Here is a 23,852-nt window from a genome sequence, read left to right on the forward strand (position 1 = left end):
AAAGTGCGGATTAGGGGGAAATATTCCGTGGTCTCAGATATCTTCACCATGTTTCTGTAAAGAATGTATATCCTGACCGATATCGAAACTGTGAAGTTCGCGTTTAGAGAGCATGATCCATACGTTTTTGAAAGTAGCAATGATAATGCATGGTGATCACGAAAGCTTGCTGAACGAAAGGTTTGAACAGATTTCCGGAACGTGCCGTTCCTCTACCTCATAAAGAAGGCGGAACAAATTAAAAGGCGTGGGTTGTAGATGCCATAGAATAAAGGGAGCGAACCTCTATGCGAGAGCCTAAGATATCTGCTGTGTGCAGCGGAATAATAAAGAGATTTATTTCGTCCGTAAACTTGTCACCATTTGTGGATTACCGGGCTACCGGTTGTGTAAATGTGGGCGGTGGGGTTGGAGGCACAGAGCTATTATTGCAGTGACCAGGTGTATTTAGCCGCTTCGCTACTGCAGTATAAGTTCGGCAGCGGCGTAATTGTGAGTACGTTTGGCTTTTTAAATGCTTTTTTTAACGAGAACACTGATGTAACACGAAAATGTATCTAAGGTATTGTGGTTACACGAAGCGTGACAAGCTGCTAACTTTGTTGCTTCCGTGCCACCTCTGCGGTCCCCCAGTAAATCCGAAATGGTAAGAAGTTTATCTACACGCTAGAATTGTAATATTTTGGCTCGCATGCTTACGGCAGCATTGTCTGCAGATATCAGGCATTTTCTTACAATGTTCAAAGTGATTCAACGGCACTTACGAAATTCAAAAAGGGATGATCAGGGCTAAGGACAGTCGGGTTTGTTCCGCTTTCCATGGGAACGACTGCTTGTGTGGTAACGGTGTTGTACGTCGCTTATTTTGTGATGCAGGATTTGAACGGGACAAGTGAAGGACATCCTCTGCGCACAAATTCATGTCGAAAGCTTCGCCAGTTTCACATGCATCCGGCACCAGTCGTGGACGTGATGGCGCCAAAGAAGAGTATTCCTGTGCCACAGACATCCCTTGCGCGAAATACGGTGATACGAGATGCCAGCTTCTGGATCGGCGTTATTACATCAACGAGATCATTTTAGACGCCGGTATGGAGTTGCGCGAAGATGTCTTGAGCAAACACAGCGGGGATGTCTGCATTGGAGTTGTTCGGGCAAGCACCTGCGGGCAGGTCTTCTTCAGCAAGTTCGAGGATTCGCGCAAAAGGAATGCACTGGACCTCGTTGAGTATCTTCTCTTCCAGCACCACTGCATTACAGCGCTAGAACTGAACGGCAGCTCGAGTTGTCGCCCTTCGCTGCTTGAAGCCTTGGAAGATCAGCGTTCTGTGAAAAGTCTTACAGTCTATGGTGTATTGAGGATACGGGAAGCAGCTTTTTTTATCCGGGTGATGAACTCTCTCTCGCAGCTCGACAAGCTGGTCTTCAAGGTCAACGATTCCCGAAGCGAGTGGAATTTCCCTACACCCAGGTTCGCGTACTCACTCGACCTGCGTATCCATCATCTGACAGCGCTTGACGTGGCAGACCTGCAAATGACCCGGCAAGAGGCTATGGAAATGGTGCAAACGCTGATGCTCAACCACAGCATCAGCGATCTCGCCGTCGGGCTGTTCGTGTTCAGCACTGGCGCCCAGAACTCAGGCACGTACTTCGCCCAGTACCTGACCAGGGAGAACTCGAAGCTCAGGAGACTCACGCTGAAGACAAACGCAATCTGCGACAACGGGTATCTCCTGATGACGCTCATCGACGCTCTCTGCGAGATGACTACGTTGGAGGAACTGAACGCCGATATCATCATGAACGTATCAGGCTTGTATGTTTTATTTCAGAATGTACACAATAGCTACGCCGCTTCAGTGGTAAATTGCAATATATGCAGCGTTTATATTTTATTGCGATTGACATTGTTAAGATACTGTTTTCCTTCTTTCTTGCCAACTTGCGTCACGGGGTAGACCGTGGTCAAATGAGGAGACCATCGGGCTGCTATGTCGAGGAACGGGGTTTGAAATCAGTCATCAGACCAACTTGGGTCTCTGCTATGTAACAGTGGCAATGTTCTGCTCTTCAATGTAAAGCCCCTGAAAAAACAACTAAAGTAGCGCCATTCGTGTCAATGTCCAGGAACCTCCGGTCACGTTCGTTCTGTAGATTGTAAACCAAGTTAGTTGAGGTGCGAGGCCCGTCGAGTTTGGCGCTTCGCCGGAAAGATGGGCTCGTGCAATTATCCCGCTAGGGCACAGCACGACGGTGCTGTTCGCAGCGGTGTATTGGGAGAGGTTCGAGAGAAGGAAAAATGCGAAAAGGTAACGTTGAGTACGGCAATGGAATGTATGTAGAAACAAAGAGCGTGATTTGTGTCGTGCCTGAACGTGTAAAAATATGCGCTATTCAATCAGTAAATAAACAGAAGTGCTCGCATTGTGTTTAGATGCATGAGAAGTTTATGCCGATAGTGCGGTTGCGACTTGTTCACTATTTTAGGGTACACCGTGTCATGGAAGTGCTTGATAGAATATTTAAGTCAAGTAAACGCTTGTACTGGGAAAAACCATCCCCGCAAGCAAGCAGGGCCGGTGCAGACGCGCTCAGCGTTGACAATAGTGAAGGCAGCGCCACTGCACTGGAAATGGACATCCGGGCAAGCTCAACGGCGCTGAGAAATCGCACGGCTTGAAACGTAACGCAGCATGTTTTTAGAAGGTCGAGAAAGCGCCACCTTGAATGTCCGCTTGTTTTTTTTTTTTTTTTCGTGTTTACTTGGTCGGGGAAAGGCGTCTTCCTTAGTTTTGTGGACCGCGTCTGAATCAGTTTGCACAGTGACTCTGCGCGATTCGGGATGCCGACCTGGTGTGCTAGAGGTACTAGAGGTCCATGGGTGCCGGAGACGCAGTTACCGCGCTACCGAGCGCGCGTCAGTAAAGCGCGGACGCGCCCGGTCGTACTCGCCGCTCTCGCGTTCGTAGTTTCCGTGTGGACACCCTAAAGGCGCTGCTGCAGCGGCCAGGAGAGGAGCCAGAGGCGAATGGGCGCAGTTGGCGCTACTTTAGTTTTTTTTTCAGGGGCTTTACTTCAATGAACATCTTCACGCCACCTTGGTCACTGGGTATGCGCCACCAGTTATGGGCCGCATTTCGATTAATCTCTTTCAAGCCGACTTGGGCGACTGAGTATGTGCCAGTGGACATGTGTCTAGTTATGAGTATGTGCCAGTGGGAATGGGTTTCTTACCACTCTTGCTCGTTGATTGGCTCCCCTGCTTGGCCAACACGGTGGTCTGCAGTATTAGTAAATAACGCTTCCCGCTGCTCTCAACCAATTTAATCGATTTTATGTCGCAGTATTGTGCATGTATGAGTACACGGAAATAAATTAATTGATCGACATTTGCATTAATCGTACACTTTTACAAGTCTTCACGACTGCTTCTTTTTATACGACACTAACAGTGGGCATGCGTCAGAGAACAGCCTTTTTTTTTTTTAGGAAGCGAGAGGAAACTTCCAGAAGCTGCCGACAGGTGGCAGGTTCGCGCATGCAGCATTGCGGAGTAAATATTAAATGGTCAGCAGTCGAGATACGCAACAGATGTTTAGAGTATTGGTAGAAAAAAACGCCGCGACGGCATTGATTGAGCGAGAGTTGTTAAAGGAATAGGTAGCTAGCTGTCCAATATTTAGATATAGATCTTAAGAAGAAAGAAAAGACGGAGAGATATCACATGCATACCCGTGTTTTCATAAGTCGCGGCTGCGCGGGCACTTCGAGTGGCGATGCTTGCTCGGTAAAGATGCATCCCGTGCCCTCCCTAGAAACACGGTAATTTTATTTTGTAAAGCATCGTGTTCTTCATTCGTTGCACCACTGCCCGACTTTGCTACTGTACACAGCAAAGCGCCGCCGGCGTCAACTTACAAGTGCGTCGTTCTGACCTCGCTTATACATGCACTGAAACCATGTGATCACTTATAGTGTGTCTCTTCTCTGCATCTTTCCAGCACACGCAGACTCGCCCTCTTCGCCAAACTGTTCGCCCAGAGCAACACCTTGCGTCGGCTCAGATTGCCTTCCACATTCTGTAAACGCTGCTCGTTTCTCTGGTTCGACCCAACCGAGCGTCCAGGCCCCGATGCCGCACAGTGCATGGAACCTTGGCTGAAAGCTTTGCGGATGCCGAAGTCAATGCCTAGCGAGCTGCGCATCGACTTGCGCGGCTTTGGCGAAGCAGAGTGTCGCGCATTTTTCGACGCAGTCGCCGACAACGACGCGCTGAAGTCGATAATCGTGGATTCTCTGCCGGCGGTCGACGGCGTGGATCGCATCTGCAGAACGATTCGGGATCGTGGCCTCGGCGATCGAGTCACCATCAGGGACCTTTACATAGACCAAGCAAACCTAAAGGTACTTCCCCAGTGCGCGGAGATTGGTAGCGTAATCATCAGCGCGCGTCATTTACTGCGACAAGAATATGCCGACATAGGAGCAGTCAGCTCGGCACTGGAAGTCGTCAGTCGCTGCGGTCATGTGACGTCACTTAGGGTGAAGTGCAACAGCTTTGATAACGACACACTCTCCGCCTTGGTAGCCTGTATACGAGGCTCAACCGCGCTCACGGACGTCGACGTGAGACTAGGTTCTCATTGGACCAAAGTTGTGGAAGAGCAGCGGGAAGAGATGGAGACGAAATTGGTGTCGGCACTAGCCTCAAACCCAAAGCTCGCCAGAGTGAGCGTCCGGGGAGCGCTACTGTCCAGCCACAACTTGAGTCTGCTGGCCGAAGGTGCTCGCAAGAGCCGCAACATCACTGAATTCAAGCTCACTCCGGCCTGCATTTCAGACGCGACAAATGCGGAGACCTGTTCCTGGCATGCGGCTGAACTGTTGTGCACAGCGCCCAGGTACTTGAACATCGCGCTGACGAATATCCAGGTATGCCTCTGTGTTTCTCATTTTCCTTCTTTCCCTGTGCAAAATTGCAACGTCAACATAGCGCACCAATGGCATTTTCTTCCTGGGTGATTTACCTTCATAATCCTAAAGGCCACTTGGGGTGCTCTTGTAGCGCATGCCGATCAAGTCCACGAGAAGGCACATGAAAGACAAATACAGGGGTCTTTGTCTTTCATGTGCCTTCTTGTGGACCTCATCTGTATGCGCCCCAATAGCATTGCAAGATGCCATGCCAACAAGCCTGTATTGCAACGCTAGTTTACTTACCTCCGTATTCAGAAATGCAACTTAACTTGAAGTCCATGCTTGACTTGATTTAAAATGACGCCTGGCGTGAACGTGTCCAAGACGCCCATTGAGTTTCCTTTGGCGCGTTCATGATAGGCGTCATTGAGGTCGTCAAGCACGCGCCTGAAGTTAAGATACATTTCTACATACAGGGGTTGAGGGCCTAGTCCAATGACATTCAATTCAAGCTAAATCGATATTTAATTAGAAGTATTAAATTAAACTTTCCATTCTGTAACCCTAATTGTCCACCGGTTATCCATCCTAGGCCATGTAATGCGAAGGATGGATAACCGGTGGACCATTAGGGTTACAGAATGGATACCAAGAGAAGGGAAGCGCAGTCGAGGTCGGCAGAAAACCAGATGGGATGATGAAGTTAGGAAATTTGCAGGCGCAAGTTGAAATAGGCTAGCGCAAGACACGGGTAATTGGAGATCGCAGGGAGAGGCCTTCGTCCTGCAGTGGACTTAAAATATAGGCTGATGATGATGATGATTAAATTAAACAAACCGGCGGGCATAAAAAATAAATTGAGGACGCTTAAGCTTCTCATTTCAGAGTGGAACATGATAGCTTGAATGATCCCCGACTGCTTCTGACGCTTCCCGGCAACTGCAGCTTATATAACCGTAATGTTTACCGGAAAACGCTGTAGCGAATGCAATGCAGAGGGCGAACTTCCTTGTAGAAACGCGGCCTCTGGCGTGGGCCGATCGCGGAGGTAGTGTGCAGCCGCGCCAAAAATACATCATTTTCTTGTTTGTGTGATTGTTTCGCACTTTTAGTATTTCAATGTGACAAGATTTAACATAAAAGGAATTCGCTGTTGGTGTTTTGTTTCACATTTGTTTGTGGACTGTCATTCTGAAAATTCCGAGGAATAACTTTTTCAGTAATGTAATACAAGGTATGAGCAACTTTAGTGATATAATGCTGTGGCAATATAACCCGAATATAAAGGCTTGGCATATACATACAGTTAAATATATACGGCAATTTTCGCTTAATGAACGCCAACACCCACAACGGATTTTCTGCGACACGAGGCTCTTAATGCTCTCGCGTTAACAACGGAGGACACGCTTGGCGGCATTTTTAGTTTGAGTGACGATGTTTCTATAGATTTCCTCATTTCAGGGATGAAAATATGGTTGCTATCATTGCGAGAGATAATTTTTCCATCGGCACGATTACACAAACACTCACCTCGGATGATTGTCAGTAACTTGAACATGAACACTTCAGCTTATCGTTTAGTTCGTTAAGTAGGCCTCGGTCACTAGGACAGTTCATCCATTTTAAAAACAGCGCACTAATTTACAAACACTTCTTCCCTGATTAAACGATAAGCACTTCGTATGAGTTGAGAATGCGGAAGCTTTAACGTCCAATTGAACGCCTCTGAGCGGTCCTTCGAGTGATGAACTCCTCGCGGGCAAGTGAGCGCATTGAGCCTAGGGTGCCTCGATGCCCAGCGCCGCCGTCCAGGGTGGAGACAACCCCGCTGGCGCCGCCATATTGAGTCACACGAGCTGAGACTCAGCTACGCTTGCGTTCATAAATAGTGTTACTCGCGGCGCACTTCCAAGTGCTTTGCCTTGATGAGGATTTTTTTATCGGTATCGCATCTGCACATCTTTATAACCAATAGCCGTTAACTCGTCGAAGGTCCAAGACGTAAATGTATGGCGCCGGGAACATGCCCCAAGTTGCCTAATTCAATTTACATTTAACATGCCGTGTGTATGTTTGAAATACTAACTATTTTTTTGCGCTTCGATGCTTGGTATATAAGGTTTGCGACCCCCTGTGTGTGGAAGTTTTTCTTTTTCGCTGTTGTATTTTGGTTTACACGTCACGCCTCCTTTACCGTAGCCAGCCACTCGCACACGGCGGTTAGTTTCCCTTGCGTTACGCGTGCTCTTCGCGTTCGTTGCAATTATTTGACGATATCTACGCGCAACTTTGCTTTTTTTTTCCACAAAACTGTGTGCTGACAGGATTAAGCTGGTGTAAAAATAACTGCGATGTGAAAATAAGGTTTAGTTCGTGCTGTAGAGAAACATGTAACGTAACTTGTCTGTGTCAACTTTGCGTAGTACACACAAGAAACCAAACGATGCACAAAATACATTTACTTATAATGACTAGTACAATCAATCATGAAAGAGATATGTACATGAAAAATTATATGTACTGTGTGGCGCCTGAAGGTTATGTTGAAAGACGAGATAAAAAAAAATTCGCAAGGTAGGCTCGACACACAATTCGGGATAGTGAGAGTTTTTTTTTTTTTTTTTATTTATTCATTACATGGGGGGGGGAGTTCAAGTGAGTACATCAACCTTATTACACACAATATAAATCGAAAACAAGAATGCAAACAAGAAAACGCAACCGCGGGTTGCGTCAGATATCCAGCCAGAATCAAGATATCCAGCCAGAATACATCAGCTACCATCGGATACGTCGCATCAGCCAAACACATCCATGGCGAGTACAGAACATTTTATAAATAACCATTAGAACACTGATAACTACATTGAAAAAGTAAACAACACTGCATACATATCGCGTACAAAAACCGCAAATGAAACTAAGACAGTCAAATACAGATTAGCAATGTTTTTCACCTCGAAAATATAGTCCATGATGATGTAAGGCTGTTGACTTTAACAGACGGCGCCCATCCTGTCGATTTCCCTCGTACTGGTCCTCTTCAAAGTGTTTCTATGTACAAGTAAAACAACAAAAGTGATTATTGATATGAAAAGTTGCCTTGTAAATACACAGAACCCATTACAGTGCTTAAAAATAAATTTTCGCAGAAGTAATGCTGTATTACCTCGCTTCACACGTTTCGAAGAAATGCACAGGCTACAACAGACACCATGCCAGAAAGCGCCGAAACATTTTGGTCCCATGATGCCCCTTAACTCTACTACACCGGGGCATACCGTGCACAGGCATTTAAAGACCGTCACAGTACCCACTACGATCGGGAATCAGCACGAATGACCATCGGCTTACGAGCACCACGCTACAAATATATTCGTCTAAAAAATCAGCTATATAACCTAACAACCTGAGATCCGCAAGATATATGCTGAGAAATCAGAAAAAATCACAATGCTTCGCTTGCCACGTGCACAACAGCCGCTCTCCCCAGAAGAAGCACTGCGTTCTTTAGTCCCAAATAACAAGTAGCGAAAAAAGAAACTGAGAAAAAAAAAGAAACAAGAGACACGCACGATGTGTGCTTCCCATGAAAAAGTAAAATAGGTGGTTTACATGACGATTTGTAGCTAATGTAAGACTATTTCGCGGCGAAGCATTTTCGTCAGTTCTTAAAATAAGGGTACTACTCGCATAGACTGCGCTGATCAAAACGGCAAAAGCCTATGCGACGCGCGCTCGCAAACCATAGGCTACTCAGCATCGGTGCAGTGCTTAGTTCGTGAGCGAACGTAGGTACGTGAGCGAGGATCAGAGAATACACTCTTATTTATGAAAAAACACGATGCGATACTCTAAACTTTCTTGACACTTACCTCGCAAATGTAGGAGATATCCGTTGCCTTCCAGTGATACCGCTTTACTTGGGCTTCCCATCTCTTCCTTCGCTCTGGGTCCCTGGGGAAGCGTAAACAACGAAGCCCTTTACGCGTCGATCCGGTGCACTTGGGAACACAACAGCCCGTCATGTCGACTCGATGCACTTGACAAGCTTGTCATTCATGCGGCTAAACACTGTCCAGCAAGTAGAAGCGTCAGCGAAGCATCCGCATGCACTGTGTCTCGAACTAAGCACCGGCACCAATCACTCGCAACGGCTCGCTGTGACTCAAGATGGCGTCGCAGCGAGAAAGCGGCGGCGCGGGTGCGGTCAAAGGATGGCACCACCCTGAACGGCAGCGCTGGCATCGAGGCACCCTAATTGAGCCGCTTGGCCCACGCCTCCTAGATAGCACAAGGCTGGTGTATTTCGATCTTTGACGCCATGCTACTGTCGTGTGTTTTTGTCACTGATCTCGAGGGCGTGCTTGTGTTGAAAGAGATGAGGTTGGGAAACGCATGGCAACACAGCAAGCAGATTTTAATCCCACACAAACCCCAAACTCTCAAACTAAAAACTCACTTAAACTAGCACACACTGAACAAATAATGCTAAGAAATGTACAACCTAGTCCTTAATAAACACTGAACCTGTTCTTAAACTCGCCTACAATAAGTCTGGGCGTTTCCTCTATGAAAGTCAGGCAACTCTGACCTCCGGTTATCTCACCGCTTACGTGGAATGTCCTCACGTTTCTTGACGGACTCATGGGACTCTATTCGTCCAAGTCGCGTCGCGTCTCTTTCAGAGTCGTTACTCCCGACTATCTTGACGATGTCGCCGCCTTGGTGGACGGGTTTCTTGACGCTGACTCATGGGGCTCTCTTGGTCCAAGTCGCGTCGCGTCTCTTTCGGAGTCGTTGCTCCCGGCAATCTTGACGATGTCGTCACCTTGGTGGACGCCTGTAACCCAGTCGCTGTTGCTGACGTGGCAGAGAGGCCTGACGGACTAGGCCTAACGACGTTCTCGGCCGTTGCTTCCGTCTAGTTCCGTTCTCAAGTGCCGACGTGGCGTTCCGGGGATCACCGAACGCGCTGGTCTGCCGAAGAAGGGGGATCCTCTCTGGAGTGCCCGGCCCGCCGTGTGCTGCTGCAGCTGGTCCAAGTACCCTCGCTCGAACGTCCCCGAGGTCGGCGGCTGCACCTCGGACTGTCCGCGTCACGAACTCGGCCGAACCTCCAAGTCTCCCGTCGCCAGAGCGTAGCTGGCGATGCGACCTTCTCAGCCCAGAGTCACGTCGATAATGCTCGAACAGTGCCGTTTCTCCCTCGATCACAGCTCGGTTCGCGCGCCTCGCGCGCTCGTGCCGTTTGGAACGCTCGGTGTACATTGTCATCTTTTCTCGCGGTGAACATCGTCGTCTTTATCAGGTGGCCGCTTACATGTGACAGCTACCTTGCCCGACTGCCATAGAATCTAATGGGGACGCTTCCGAGTAAGCCGCGGTGATTTCGACGTCACATATTTCTTCACGCCGGGCTTGGCAATATAAACTTCGGTTCGTGTAGCATGACGTCATAAAGCGGAGTGCATAGGCCTATTCTCCTGGTTTGGCTCGTTTTGATTTGGCTGTACCGAGGCGAGAGCTTGTGCGGACAAGGAACGCGCGGATTACAAGGGCGTCTGAGAGCGAGGGTGACGTGGCGTGCAGGCGATGCCCTCTCACCTCAAGCGTTGTCTGACGCGCTATCACACAGCAGGTGTGCCGTTCCACCCGCTCAGCCCCGTCGTGGTGCGATGGCGCATCCAATGTAAATTTAACGCGATAGCGTTCACGGCGCCATGGCGCAGAAAATCCGGCGTTGGCAACCGGCGTGTGATCGCGGGTGGCGGAGAAATTATCCAACCACATCGACAGGGCAGGCCCTCGACGTGGTGCAAGATTTTAGTGAACAAAAATTGAATTTTTAACAGAGAAATACGTCAGAAAAAGGGTAAAGTGCGACTTTACCATTCGGCGTCGGATTGTAAAACCTAATTCTGCTGCGAGGAAACTCAAACACAAATCCCTTTTCCAGCAATTCTAGCAGATCTGCGCACGTCGGAGCAATGGCAAACAATTAATAAAATAATAAAAAAAGGTGCTAGGGCCTTCACATTTTTATATAAGACCACTTATATTGCCCCTGGTAAAAAGTCTTTCCAGCAATGCATTTCAGTGTAAAAGTGAAGCCGACTTTAAGGGTATCGGTGTAAGCTTGGTCTTTGTAAGCTGGCTTTCCCACGTTCAGTGTTGCAGTGTTTTGCCTGTCGAGACGACAGACGCCGACTTTTTCGCTCAGTGGGTAATTTGATACTTTCGCATCAAAAACGGATATATGCATTTACAAGGAAATGCAAAAAGGTATAGAAGAGAAAGCAAAGGGGGCGTACAAATAACGCGAGCAGAGCGGGGCGCTTTGAGTGCGCGAAGAACACAAAGAGCCTAGAATGGAGTGTGAGCTTTGGCGTACGCTATACGACTTGGGAACTCTATTTGTGAAATTCCATAATGAAAAGCGTCGATGATTCCATGAATACCTAACCAGTGTATGAAGAAGCACAGCAGTGGTCGTAGGGAACAAAGAGCAAGCTTTTTTTTTCTCTCCTGCGTCCGCTGCTGTGCAGTTTTTTGACAATAGATTACCAATTATCCTGGTCACGCACCAAAGCCTAAAGGACAGGGAAGTGGTGAGCATTACAGCAAATATCCTAACTTTATGGCAGCAAATAATTGCGACCAATTGGCAGGTGGTAATGGTCGCACCGCACGCCGCCGTGCCTTCCGCACTTCGTCCACACTTCGTCCGCACTTCGTCCGCACTTCGTCCGCACTTCGTCCTTCCGCACTTCGTCCATTGTTGTAGCCTCACGCACGCAGCTGAGCCGCTCTTCCCGGTGTCTCGCAGTCATCGTCTTTTACAGTACGTTTATCAACAGCCTTTATTAAAGCGGAGCTGTATATGGCTAGTGTACCGTAGAATTTTCGTGCCCGCACACAAAAAAATGTAGCCTTCAATAGGTCATACCCAATAAGCACTCATACCCCGTAAGCAAGGAAAAAATGCAATGGCTTATTGCATTTTGTAACTTCTGCCCCGTGAGGCAGAGGCTACAAGCACTCAGCAAAGTGAAGCTAACAGTGCTTACATTCTTTGGAATCATGCATACAACGTACAGAACAACATGTCGAAAACTTTCATTCTCAATGGCTCATACCCCGTAAGCAAGCGGAAAACGCAATGGCTCATGCCTCCGTAAGGCAGAGGCTACAAGCACTCACCAAAGTGCAGCGAACGATGCATACATTCTTTAGAATCACGCGTACAACATGCGTTGTCGGTGATTTCAATGTGGATGTGTCGGGACCGAAAAGGGAGTGGTTTACGCGTTTCGTGTTGGAGGCATTTCGCTTGCGATGCCACACCGATCCGGCCCAACCGACCACCCAACGGTGTACCTGCATCGATTTGACATCTAAGAATGTTTCTGCCACTGCGAGTGTGGCGGTCAGCGTAAATCATAGCGACCACAAAGCCATTGTGACCGTCGTTACTAAGTGACAATGAGTGATGCAATAAAGTCTTTACCACAAGTTTTCTTACCACAATGTTTACAGCTCCGCTGGTCATCCACCTTCTCTCGGCGGGGTGGCCTTGAATTTTCTTGAAGTGACCACGGCCAATGTGCGTACACGCAGGAAATCACAGCGAGGAACACCTCCCTCCTTCCCTCCGCGGTCAAGTACGTGTTGGGAGAGCAGGACGACGTCAAGTGCATTCGAACCATGGAGCTCATGCACGACCATCCGCGTCTCCTAGAACTGGTGCGGGAAGGCGCCGCTTCCACGAAGAGCGAAGCGAAAAAAATGATCAGCAGCGCCCTCTTGAGTGTCCGGCGCACCAACATTCACCAGTTCATGAGACTGGCTGGAGTGGTGAAGGAGAAGGTCGACTGCTTGGCTAATCCCGGTGCCACTACCCAGCTCGCCGACATCAGTGAGGATTGCTGGCTTCATATCCGCAGCTTCTTGAAGATAGCTGACGTCGTTCAAGCCTGAGCGCACGCGGGTGAGTCACACAGCTACTACGGCTTTTATCTTTTAACAGCGCCATGCAGGAACTACTCGTTTAGCATATTTCGTAGCAACGTCAAGCTGAATTTTTTTTAGGGAAACAGCAAGCGCAACTTCAACGTTTTTGACCAGCTCGGTACTCGACAGTATAGCTCAACAACTGACATTAAGTCGCTCACTCTATTTATTCACCAACGGATCAATCGACAGTGTTATCCTCGAATATTTATGTCATATTTTATGAATCCTGCGTTCACGAGGTATTTATGCATTCGAGTTTTCCATGCAAATATTTTATATCTAATCGATAACTTCATATTAAGTAATTAGAGATGGTGGGTCGTAAATGGTCAACAATGCCCGGAAATACATTGCGGCACGTAAAGGGTAAATGACCTACTGTCTTCTGTTCTGCTGTTTTCTCGACATAGGTTATTGACGCTGTCAGCGTGGTACCACATAATTAGAGAAATATGTAAATCTGTGCGCGGTTGTTAAACTGATAAACTGTCCAAGTGACCAATGCCTACTTAAAGAACTACACGATAAGCTAATGTGTTCATGTTAAAGGGGCTGACAATCATCCGAAGTGAGTATTTGCGTAATCGTACCGATGGAAAATTTATGTCTTGCCATTATAGCAACAACCATATTTTCATCCCTGAAATGAGGAATTATATTTAAAAATCGGCTCTCAAACGAAAAATGCCGCAAAGCGAGTCTATGCGCTGATGCATTGTCACTGAGCGTAAATTTACAAAATAATAAAGCACTGTAGATGTACAGATGTAAACAAAACTATAACTAGGTGTGATCCTCCAATTTCAAATTTTGTAGATAGCTGATTCTGTCTTTGCATTTGAGTATGTTTTCTTTCTAACCGCATAGGTCCACCTCCACCACCATAAGATTACCTTTGTGGGTAATTATCCGACTGAGTTACACAAGCTTTTATTATTATTATTATTATTATTATTATTATTATTGTTATTATTATTATTATTATTATTATTATTATTATTATTATTATTATTATTATTATTATTATTATTCCTAGTATGAATTCCGATGGGAAAAAATTTAATTTCATCCTTACACAGCTCATTCACTAATTCTTATGGCGCTGTGTCGTCCCGTAATTGTTTTTTCCGCGATTTACTCATAACGAGCACACTACGAAAAGTGCCGCGTGGTTGGGCGCGCCCGCGCGCTGTGACACCAGTCGTCCCAAAAGTGATTCAAACGAACTAAACTCCTCTGGTTGCCCGGCTAGGCAACCGTCTTGAACTGGCTACCTCGATCAAGGCACCGGCTTCTCTTTATCGCGAGTTGCATGTTCCACGTGACGATCGCCTGTCACCATGGTAACGTGGTTGCCGATTTCGCCACTGTCGTTGCCCCTTAAAATCACGTTTGTTACCACTGCAGTGTCGAGGGATGCGTGACTTCCGAAGACAATGTCTTCTTTAGTGAGTTCACATGGGGTTTGGCTGACGTGAGATCTATCAGGCCTCTTGATACAAAAAAGCTGCCCTTTCGCGCTTCCAGAGGCTCGTAGCGACTTGCAAAACGAATCAAAATGTAGGTCTCCACAAGGTAAGAAGCGAGAATTAATCGAAAAGTAGGTAAAATAAAGGCGCGGGCATAATTTTAGCTAGTATAGCCCAAAATTAACCGCATTGCACCATATACTGCATTCTCCGAACAGCCCACATTGCCTCTGGGTCAAAAAGAAAAGAAGAAAGCGTGTGAGTCAAAGACGACGCCAAAGAAGCCAACGTCGACGTACATGCGGGGACATAAAAGCGAATGAAAAAACTCGAAGTGATTAAAAGAAATAGATTGTCCGGAAATAATGTAAGTTCTGCCGATACAAATATGAAGAAATGCAAATATTGCAAAATTATCATGCAATTCTGCAATATTGCATCATATTTAGTGTCCAAATTTCAGTAAGTAATTATAAACAGACCATGTACGTCGACATTGTTTTGTTTCTCATTGACTTTGGTTAACACGCCTTTTTTTTTTCTATATTTGGTGCGTTAAGATACAGCACGGAAAAAAATATACAGCGTCATAAGGAGGAACTAATGTGTTGTAAAATAGAATAACACTTTTTCCATGGGAAGCGACGTCCTCAATGCAAAAATTGCAGAATTATTTAAATTACATTTTCAAATAGCCGTACAATTATCCCACAAAAATTACCTTAGAGACCGAAGCGCACCTACTACTGGACAGCGTATGTAGGTCTCATAGTCGTAACAGTTATTTACCAGCATGGCTAAAGTTTGCTGGGGCACCTTGCAAATGATTTTCGCTCCAGAATATTTGTTTTATTGCAACATGAATTATGTACACATTTCGGGCGGATTTTCAGTATCACCGTGAGGTCCTGTATAAAGTCCACGTGCGATAAGATCGCAGCCACGCGCCCTATGCTGTAGACGGGAGGGAAAGCATGCTAAGGTGAGCCGAAGAAGGATGGTTGCTTGGTGCGGTGACGACTTCTCGCCTGCACAAAGGCTGGGGGAGGGATGCGTGCGCGCTAGGAGAGGGACAGAAGCATGCGACGGTGAGCCGAGAAGCATGGTGGCTTAATCGTGCGGCAGCGTCTTCCCTTGGGCGCGTGTCGTATCTGGGAGGTAATCTGCGTTTGGTTCGAAGGCTAGCTAGCGTGCGCGCTGTGTTCTCGCGCGCCTGGTTCGCGTTGAAGCGAAAGCCAGCCACAACGGTAAATTTCTTCGCCACTGACGCTGCTCTTCGTCAGGCCAGTGTTCGAACAGCGAGTGTTCGCGGTCATTGAGTGAGCTGTGTTTAAGTTTGCTTGTGCGCGCATGACACCGTGCTCATTAATTTGGTTTGTAAGCGAAAGTTTACAGCAGTTTATGCAGCTAATAAAGCGACTAACCTTACTGCGTATAGGTGTGTAATATTTGCTATCGCAATGAATGCTTCGCCTTTCAGCGGAACTGCGACTTTGTTAACTATTCATTTATTTCCACCCTGCAGTCATCAGCCGTGGAGCGGAAAGGAAGCTGCACGGGATAACCTCTCTGGCCCTGTCGTGTGGCGCAAACCAGGGCACGCGTGGAGTGCCCGGTATGATTGTGAGCCTGTTGCATCGTCACATCGTTGCACCGTAACATCTTGAAGTTGTAACGTCACTTCCGGCCCCCCTCTGCACCCACCAATGTCGAAATATCCCTGCGCCTCTTTTTGACGTGGCACTTGAGAGAACAGCTGTTCATACTCGGCGCTGCCTGAGCAAATGACTTTGTCATGTGGTGCATAACCATTGGGACAAGCTGGCGGGATCAATGTTTCAAGCAGTTATAAACTATAGGCGCCCTCTAAGTTAGATTCCTTACCTTATTTAGTGTAACATGACAACTTGTCATCCCATTATCTGTCTTCAAAGTGACAAGCAACAAAATGCGCACATTCCACATATCCGTATCTATGTTGGCCCTTTCTGACTACATCACTGAGATCATGCGTCTCTATGGCAACGAATGTGCGCACAGTTGAAGACTTCGGCATGTAAACTGTCCACAGCACGAAGGAGAGTTCAAGATGATTTTCTTCTCCAGTTATGTGCACAGTCCACAATGTTCCAATAGAGTTTGCTGTTTGCAACCTGGATATCAGTTCTAGGCATTTTCATGTTGCACGTTCATTGCCTCTCTTCAGCATCATACACTTTTCTTGTGAAAGCAATATTGTGCTTAGCGGCAGCTAGTCAAACGCACTATGGTAATACTGCATCTTGTAGTACCATTTTTTTTTCAACGTCATCTCTCTTTCTGAGACCATTATCTTTTTTGTATTACATCATGTGTTCAACCTTCGATCGGTCTGCGTTCACACTTGTGCGTTGTCTTTATTGCAGTCGTCATGCCTGACAAAAGTTCTTCATTGCTGTCTATGCAGTCGCGTTCAATATGAGCTGCAACACGTTGCCTGCGGTTGAAGAGGCCCCGAAACTACGGAGCCTACGTGCAAATCAGAGCTTGCATTTAGGCTTCCTTAGCAAAAGTAGTGGATTTACCTCAGAGTGCACGGCAGCGCCGACATGCGAAAAACTGGAGAACAAAACACCATCTTACTGGTGGTCGTTAACCAATTTTTTGTATGTCAACGCCGCCATACAGTCTTGCGCCTTCAACCATGGGCACTGCGTTGCAACTCATACTGAACCTAGCTGGAGGACACTCCAGAATTAAAGCTTTGTTTATGCGCAGCCTTCCCCTCTTTATATAATAGAAGAAATCAAGTAAATTACTTGGTTCCGCAGCAGTATTAAAAGATATCCCAAGGAACGCGAAGAAACCTGTGCAGTCTTATTGAGAGAAGAGACTGCTGTGTTAACATCTAATCTGAATAAAAAGAATGTTTCGCTACCGAACATCAACCTGGTCTATGTTGTCTGCCTGTACTGCCACTTCGTAACAGCGAAGTCAAGTCTACATTTCCTCCCTGCAGCCGAGAAAGTGCTGACGGCGAAAGCAGCGTCTAGGGTTGAGCTACTCGGTCACCCAATGCGAAACCATTTCCCTGCGATACAACAGTCGGATATGTAACAGACACAAAGCTGGTGCCATGGGGGAACCACCGCTGTCCAGGTGGCGCTGGTGTAGTTTCGTTGTGCAACTAAAATGTGATGACAGCGTCCGGTAGAAGCCACGAAAATATCAAAACACATTACGCGATAATATCAAACGATGACGCCCATTTCAATGAGCGCAGTGCGTTTAGTCAAGCTCTGTTCATGGCCACGTGCGTTATGAGGAAAGCTGCCGGTTCTGCGTTCTAGCACGCCGGTGCCCAGCGATTTCGTTAGCTGGGCACATGTGCTACTGTGTAAGCAGTGAATTTTGTGACTCGAAATTGTAGCATCTGCTACTCAAAACTGTTTCCTCCGCTCGCTAGGCTATGTGTTATGGAGGTGATCTTGGCATGCGAAGTTTTAGCGCTGGTGGTCCATATGCGGGCGGTATAATTACTTTGGAAAGGAGGCGCTTACGAAAACGTCTTTCTTTTTCAACGTTTCAACCCGGGTCGGAACTTCAAGTTAAATTAATATGTGAAACGCTGGAGTTTTACCTGCCAAAGCCCTGATCTTGTTATGAGACATGCCCTAGTGGAGACTCCGAATTCATTTTAACCACATGGAGATCCTAATTGTGCACTCGAATTGCAGATCAGAAATGTATTGTAGCGATAGCTGTATTCGTCGTTTCGACATTCGCGGGAGACCGTCGCAGGTATCCCAAAGTGTTTTGCGAGTTCCTTAAAAAATACGAAAAAAGCCGGCGGATCGCACGCCCTGTGGGAATCGATGTTATGTGAAGCAGTGTGCGGGGAGCCTACGAAGTTAACGAAACGACCATGAGAGCTCCAAGACGTAGGCGGCTCTTTCGGGACCTACATGACACGCATGTCATGACATTCACGTCATGAGTCCTCAGGACTCATGACGTGAATCCCTTTAACTACGGCTAAGAGACCTTAAGGCGAAAGCCTTAAGGTCTTAAGGTGAAGTCATAGTCATCATGCTGATGACTATGACTTCGACCATCAACCTTTAGCCTTTTCCATCTCTTACTACGACATCCGAACCCATTCCATTGGTCTCTGAGTGTTAATCTGTTCTCACTGAGCCATTGGCATTTTTGCTGAGTCATGGTCATGACTATGAGTTCGGCCATTAACCTGTAGCCTTTTCCGTCTCTCAGTACGACATCCGAACCAATTCAATTGCTTTTTGAATATTAATATTTTTTCAGTGAGTCATTTTGATTTTTGCTGAGTCATGCTCATGAGTGTGACTCCTACCACTTTAGTGTTTCCTTCACTTAGTAGCCACGTCCGAACCCATTTCATTGTCATTTTAGGCCGCTGTTTCATGACCTACACCCCGCAGGGGCGTCTGCGCAAGCAGGCGTTTGGTGAGTTGCGACACCACGTACCCGAGCACACGAGGGTTGCACCCTCCCACGTTTAACCGTGCGTGGCTAGGAAAAGGGGATCCTGGGGGTTGAGCCGATGCTGAGTGCTTGGACCTTCATTGCCCCGCGGCGGAGGCAACACACCCCTTTGGCCTCGGATTCACGTAGACGGCCCTCCCGGACTGACCCTTCCGGGAGAAATCGGTAGTTGCCTTTTCCTATCCTCCTCTCCAACCTTCGTCTTTCTCTCTTACTTTTAATCTTTCCTGTCTTCTCCTCTCTTCTATATTCCTTCCGATCTTCTTGGCAGCGAGAGTTAACGCTGTGTGAGTAGCCTGTCTAGGTTATTTCATATTCGGTTATAGTGGTGACGTACAGCTGGCGTCTGCAGGGCCTATGTTTACAGGCACTGCAGCGTCCCCTAGTAGGACTCCATGGTGGGTGGCTGGCGTTTCTGCCGAAACATGAATATTTGCATGGCTAATTCTTTTCCCGCGCTTTCTGATCGCCCCCAAAAGAGGGGGCGCACCGAAGAAGTTTTTAAATTTTTTGGCCGACAAGTTGAGAACTTTCCACGCTACCACGTGGTACACAGTGAGAAAAGTGAAAATACCGTGAGAGTGATCTCACCCTTTATCGTTGCAAAGACTCTGACAGAGACTATAGGACCAGGATACAAGGCGACGAGGATGGCCAGCGGTGACCTCCTCCTGGAACTGTGACTTTCATGTGACTGTGACCCCGCACCGCACAATGAACACCACCCGCGGTGTTATTTCTGATGACGACCTGTTGGAGCTCACCGAAGATGAACTTTTGGAAGGATTCAAAGAACAAAATGTTTTGACTGAAGGTATGCGTCTTCTTGAAATAAAGGTATGCGTCTTCTTGAAATTAGAAATACATTTCTTCAGAATATGGGCCGACCAGCATGCGAATAATTTTATACCCTCAGGTGGCATCGAATATGGGACGATCAACCTACATTTGTCTACAAGCTATACGCGAATACACATGGCATACGTACTATCACGATGAAAAGAAATGCGAACAGCGGACCGCGTGGCCGACGCATAACAAGCCTGAAATTATAGGGCGCGCCGTCCAGTTATCACCATTGACAGGCGCGCACGTCCGGTTTGATCGTGCTGTGCGATGATGCACCCCCTATACTGCGATATTTTTGTTTGCGCTGTCCAATTTGCGATGTCATCATTACTGCGCCGTCAACTTTTCTCTTTTCGAAATAAAAGAGAAGCAGAACACAAACTAAAATATCACAGTATAATCATCGGTCGCGAATAACCAGACACTTGTGATCTCTGCAGCTACTTTATTATTGCCATCAAACAAAAATATAAAGCAGATAAGACGTTTCATGTAAAAAGAAGATGCAGGCGCTACATCTGTGAACTACATCCACACGTCATGTTACTTTAATTCTTTGAGCGCACTGCCGCACGACGGTGGCATAAGATAACACGCTCTATCTCCTGTTCCTAGTCCCTCAAAGTGCCACCGGGCCATGATTGCCCCGTTAGATGTCTCACAGGCGTGCAGAGGGTGCAGTTATGCCACGTACTATCACGATGGAAAGAAACGCGAACAACGGAGCGCGTGGCCGAAGCATAACTGAAGGTATAGTGCGCGCCGTCCTGTCATCACCATTGACAGGCGGGCACATCCGGTTTGATCGCGCTGTGCCATGGTGCGCCCCCTATCCTGCGAAATTTTCGTTTCTCCTCTGCTTCTCTTTTATTTGAAAGCAATGAAAGGTGACTGCACAGTAATGATGACAGCGCAAACTGTACTATCGCGATGAAAAGAAACGCGAACCGCGGAATGCGTGGCTAGGAATATTGGCTAGGAAAGCTTATCATCTATCAGTCATATCTGACACTCGGAACGCACACATGGTGCCGGAACAAGATTCTAGCGCTACGGTGGCGCCGACTGAAAACAGCGACAGCCAAAGCACATGGGAGTTGGACCCATATTCTCGCACTAGCGCTGACTGTGCCAAAAGCCACGCTTTCCGTGGTTCGCGTTTCTTTTTATCGCGATAGTACACTTTGCGCTGTCATCATTACTGTGCAGTCACCTTTCATTGCTTTCAAATAAAGAGAAGCAGAGGAGAAACAAAAATTTCGCAGGATAGGGGGCGCACCATCGCACAGCGCGATCAAACGGGATGTGCCCACCTGTCAATGGTGATGACAGGACGACGCGCCTTCAGTTATGCTACAGTGTACAGTTATGATACAGCATATCCATAACGCTGTCAGAGTGTAGCTCACTCTGAGAGAAGCATTCTGTGAAAAGATCCTCTGAAAGTTTCACAAAGCCGTACAGCTGACTGGAGGGATAAAGGAGGCGTCCTCGGCCCAGAAGTTTGTTAGCCGGGCAAATTGAAAACTTTCGCCTGGTGGCGTCATAGTGAGCAGCTTTATGCATACTTGGCATTTTGTGTTGGAATTGACAATACACTTCCGCGCAACATAGCCCACAATGTGGTAAGTGAGCCTCGAGTCGCTTCTGGCCACGTGCTGGTTATGGTCGTTTGAAAACCGCAGGCCCGTGCAATGGTGGGGTACCACGTTTGTGTGGCCTATGTGGCAGTAGCGCTAGCAGCAGTTTGACGGCACTCATTTCTGTCACCTGATGCTTCGAGAGAGTCAACTTCCAGTAAGGAGGCCAGTGTACATTCCTCGCAGTTTCCTTCACTAACTGACCTAACTAGACCATAAAAAGAAAAACAATTCACAGTGATCAGGAACTGCGTTCGAGTTGAGCACAAAACGTGGCTCGAAATGGAGCTCACATACTGCGCTCGTGTCATCCAGGGGAGGTTCTATGGAGGTTCTTTTCCCACTCTTTCCGTCTATTTTTATCCTTCGGGACGCCAAACAAGGAGAATTTCGGCCCATCCTTCACATAAACATAGCCTGTTTGGCACCCAGGCGCCTAATACTGGTTTTGTCGATGCCGCGGCAGGGCTCAGTTATTGCAAGGCATACTAATCTCTTGCAGGCTATGTGCGAAAGAAAAAAACACTGAAGGAAAAAAAAGAACATGCGACGACGTCCACAGAAAAAACAACGCAGCTCAGCAACTCCAACTAATATGATCGGGCACTGGGCGGGCACTGACTGGGCAGCTGCGCCGTCGCACCCACGACGTTCCATGATGATGATGATGATGATGATTTATTGGCATCCCCTTTGAAACGGGGTGGCGACAAATAGTCACCTAGCCTGCTTGATTAATCAGGTATACTACACATGTTCTTTATCTCGCATTTTTGTATACCTTTTTCAAAAATTTAGCTTGTACCGCTGCCTATGATTTTAAGAGATCAGGTCGTATCCATCTTTTCCCTGCTTTTTTTCCACCAGTACTCTAATCGTCTCTTGCTGATCTCTACGGCTGATCTGTTTATGTTTCCTTCCACTTTAAACCCAAGCGCTTCTGGGAGTTGCACGTTACCTACGGTTCTCGCTGGGTGGATCCCGTCGCATTCCATTAGGATGTGCTGAGTGGTCTCTGGATCTTTACTGCAGCATACACATGTCTCATCTAGTTCCGAATATTTGTTCCGATATGTTTTCGTCCTTAGGCAACCGGCTCGAGCCTCAAATAGCAAGGCACTGCCCTTTGTGTTATCGTACAGATTTTCCCTTCTAATTTCTTTCTTCTCATTCTTGTAAATCTCCATTGTCCTTTTCGTTTCCATTCTTTGCATCCAATTCACGGTCTCTATTTCTCTCACTTTCTTTCTGATGACCCCTGGTTGTCTATTTACAGTTTCGATTATCCTGTACTTGGTTGCCAACTTCCTTGACCTCTTCCTCCATTCTGTGTCCACGCTTTTCATGTAGAGATACTTGTGCACTTTAGCCGCCCATTTATTTTCATCCATGTTCCTGAGCCTTTCTTCAAAACTAATTTTGCTTTGTGCTTCTCTGACTTCAAAAGAGGCCCAACCCATGTCTCCATGCACTGCCTCATTTGTCGTATTACCGTGTGCTCCCAAAGCCAACCGGCCTACTGATCTTTGGTTAACTTCTAAGCCCGCCAATATATCCGATTTTAAGCATATAATGGCATTTGCGAATGTTAGCGCTGGCACCATTACTCCTTTCCAGATTCCACGCACCACCTCATACTTATTGTGGCCCCACAGTGCTCTGTGTTTCATTAATGCTGCATTCCGCTTCCCATTGAAACCGACGCCAGCGCCGCTGCTCGGCCTATCGGAGAAGCTCATATTTGCGACATTCGTGGAGCCGCCGCATCGCATAGCCTCCGCCGGAGAATAAGCCCACTGCCCGCTTCTAGTACACTGTAGTTATGCTTCGGCCACGCGCTCCGCTGTTCGTGTTTCTTTCCATCGCGACAGTACACACTAGCGGAAAAGGGAAAAACGCGCGCGGCGCGCCGCCGGCGGCAAGACGCGCGCCGCGAAAGCAGCCGCGAAACAGGTTTTCGTTGCCGCGGCAGGGATCGCTCCTGGACCGATTTTTTGCGGTTTGTGCGTGCCGCGGATGAAGGAGACCAATGAGAGCGGCCCGCTTCCGTGACGTGCGCGCGGGAAACGGGTGCCATGCGGACCCGCCCGACCTAAAGTCCCTATATAAGAAAAGTACCGCCATCTACTCTTTCCTCCGCCGCCTCCTCTCCTAAAGCGCTTGCTTTTTCTTTACTTTTTGCTTGCGAAAGCCAAGTCGACGGTGGCCCACCTAGAAAGTCCACGTTGAAGCTTTCAGGCCGGGCGCCCGCCGCCGCCGCCGCCGGCGACTGCGGCTGCGCAGAGGACTTTCAACATGGCTCTGAGGCGGAAAAAAAGAAAATATAAAGAAGTGAAAAGCGCGCGCTATCATCGTCCAATCGGAGATACAGGATAACACAGGAGAGAGCGAAGCGGCATTTGTCAAAGGATGGCGGTACTTTTCTTATATAGGGACTTTCGCCCGACCGCTT

At 47.5% G+C, this 23,852-nt stretch overlaps 1 protein-coding gene across 1 annotated transcript in view; it reads left to right on the plus strand.

Moving 5' to 3' along the window:
• The first annotated feature begins 891 nt into the window (after positions 1 to 891).
• LOC125946015 (uncharacterized) overlaps positions 892 to 23,852 on the plus strand; it is a 130,455-nt gene continuing 107,494 nt past the window's right edge. Inside the window, exon 1 of the mRNA XM_049668492.1 lies at positions 892 to 1,819. Within this exon, the coding sequence (XP_049524449.1) occupies positions 921 to 1,819 (899 nt within the window). The 5' untranslated portion in view covers positions 892 to 920. The remainder of the gene's footprint in view (positions 1,820 to 23,852) is intronic.

Source organism: Dermacentor silvarum, chromosome 5 (assembly GCF_013339745.2).
Source record: "Dermacentor silvarum isolate Dsil-2018 chromosome 5, BIME_Dsil_1.4, whole genome shotgun sequence".
Lineage (NCBI taxonomy): Eukaryota > Metazoa > Arthropoda > Arachnida > Ixodida > Ixodidae > Dermacentor > Dermacentor silvarum.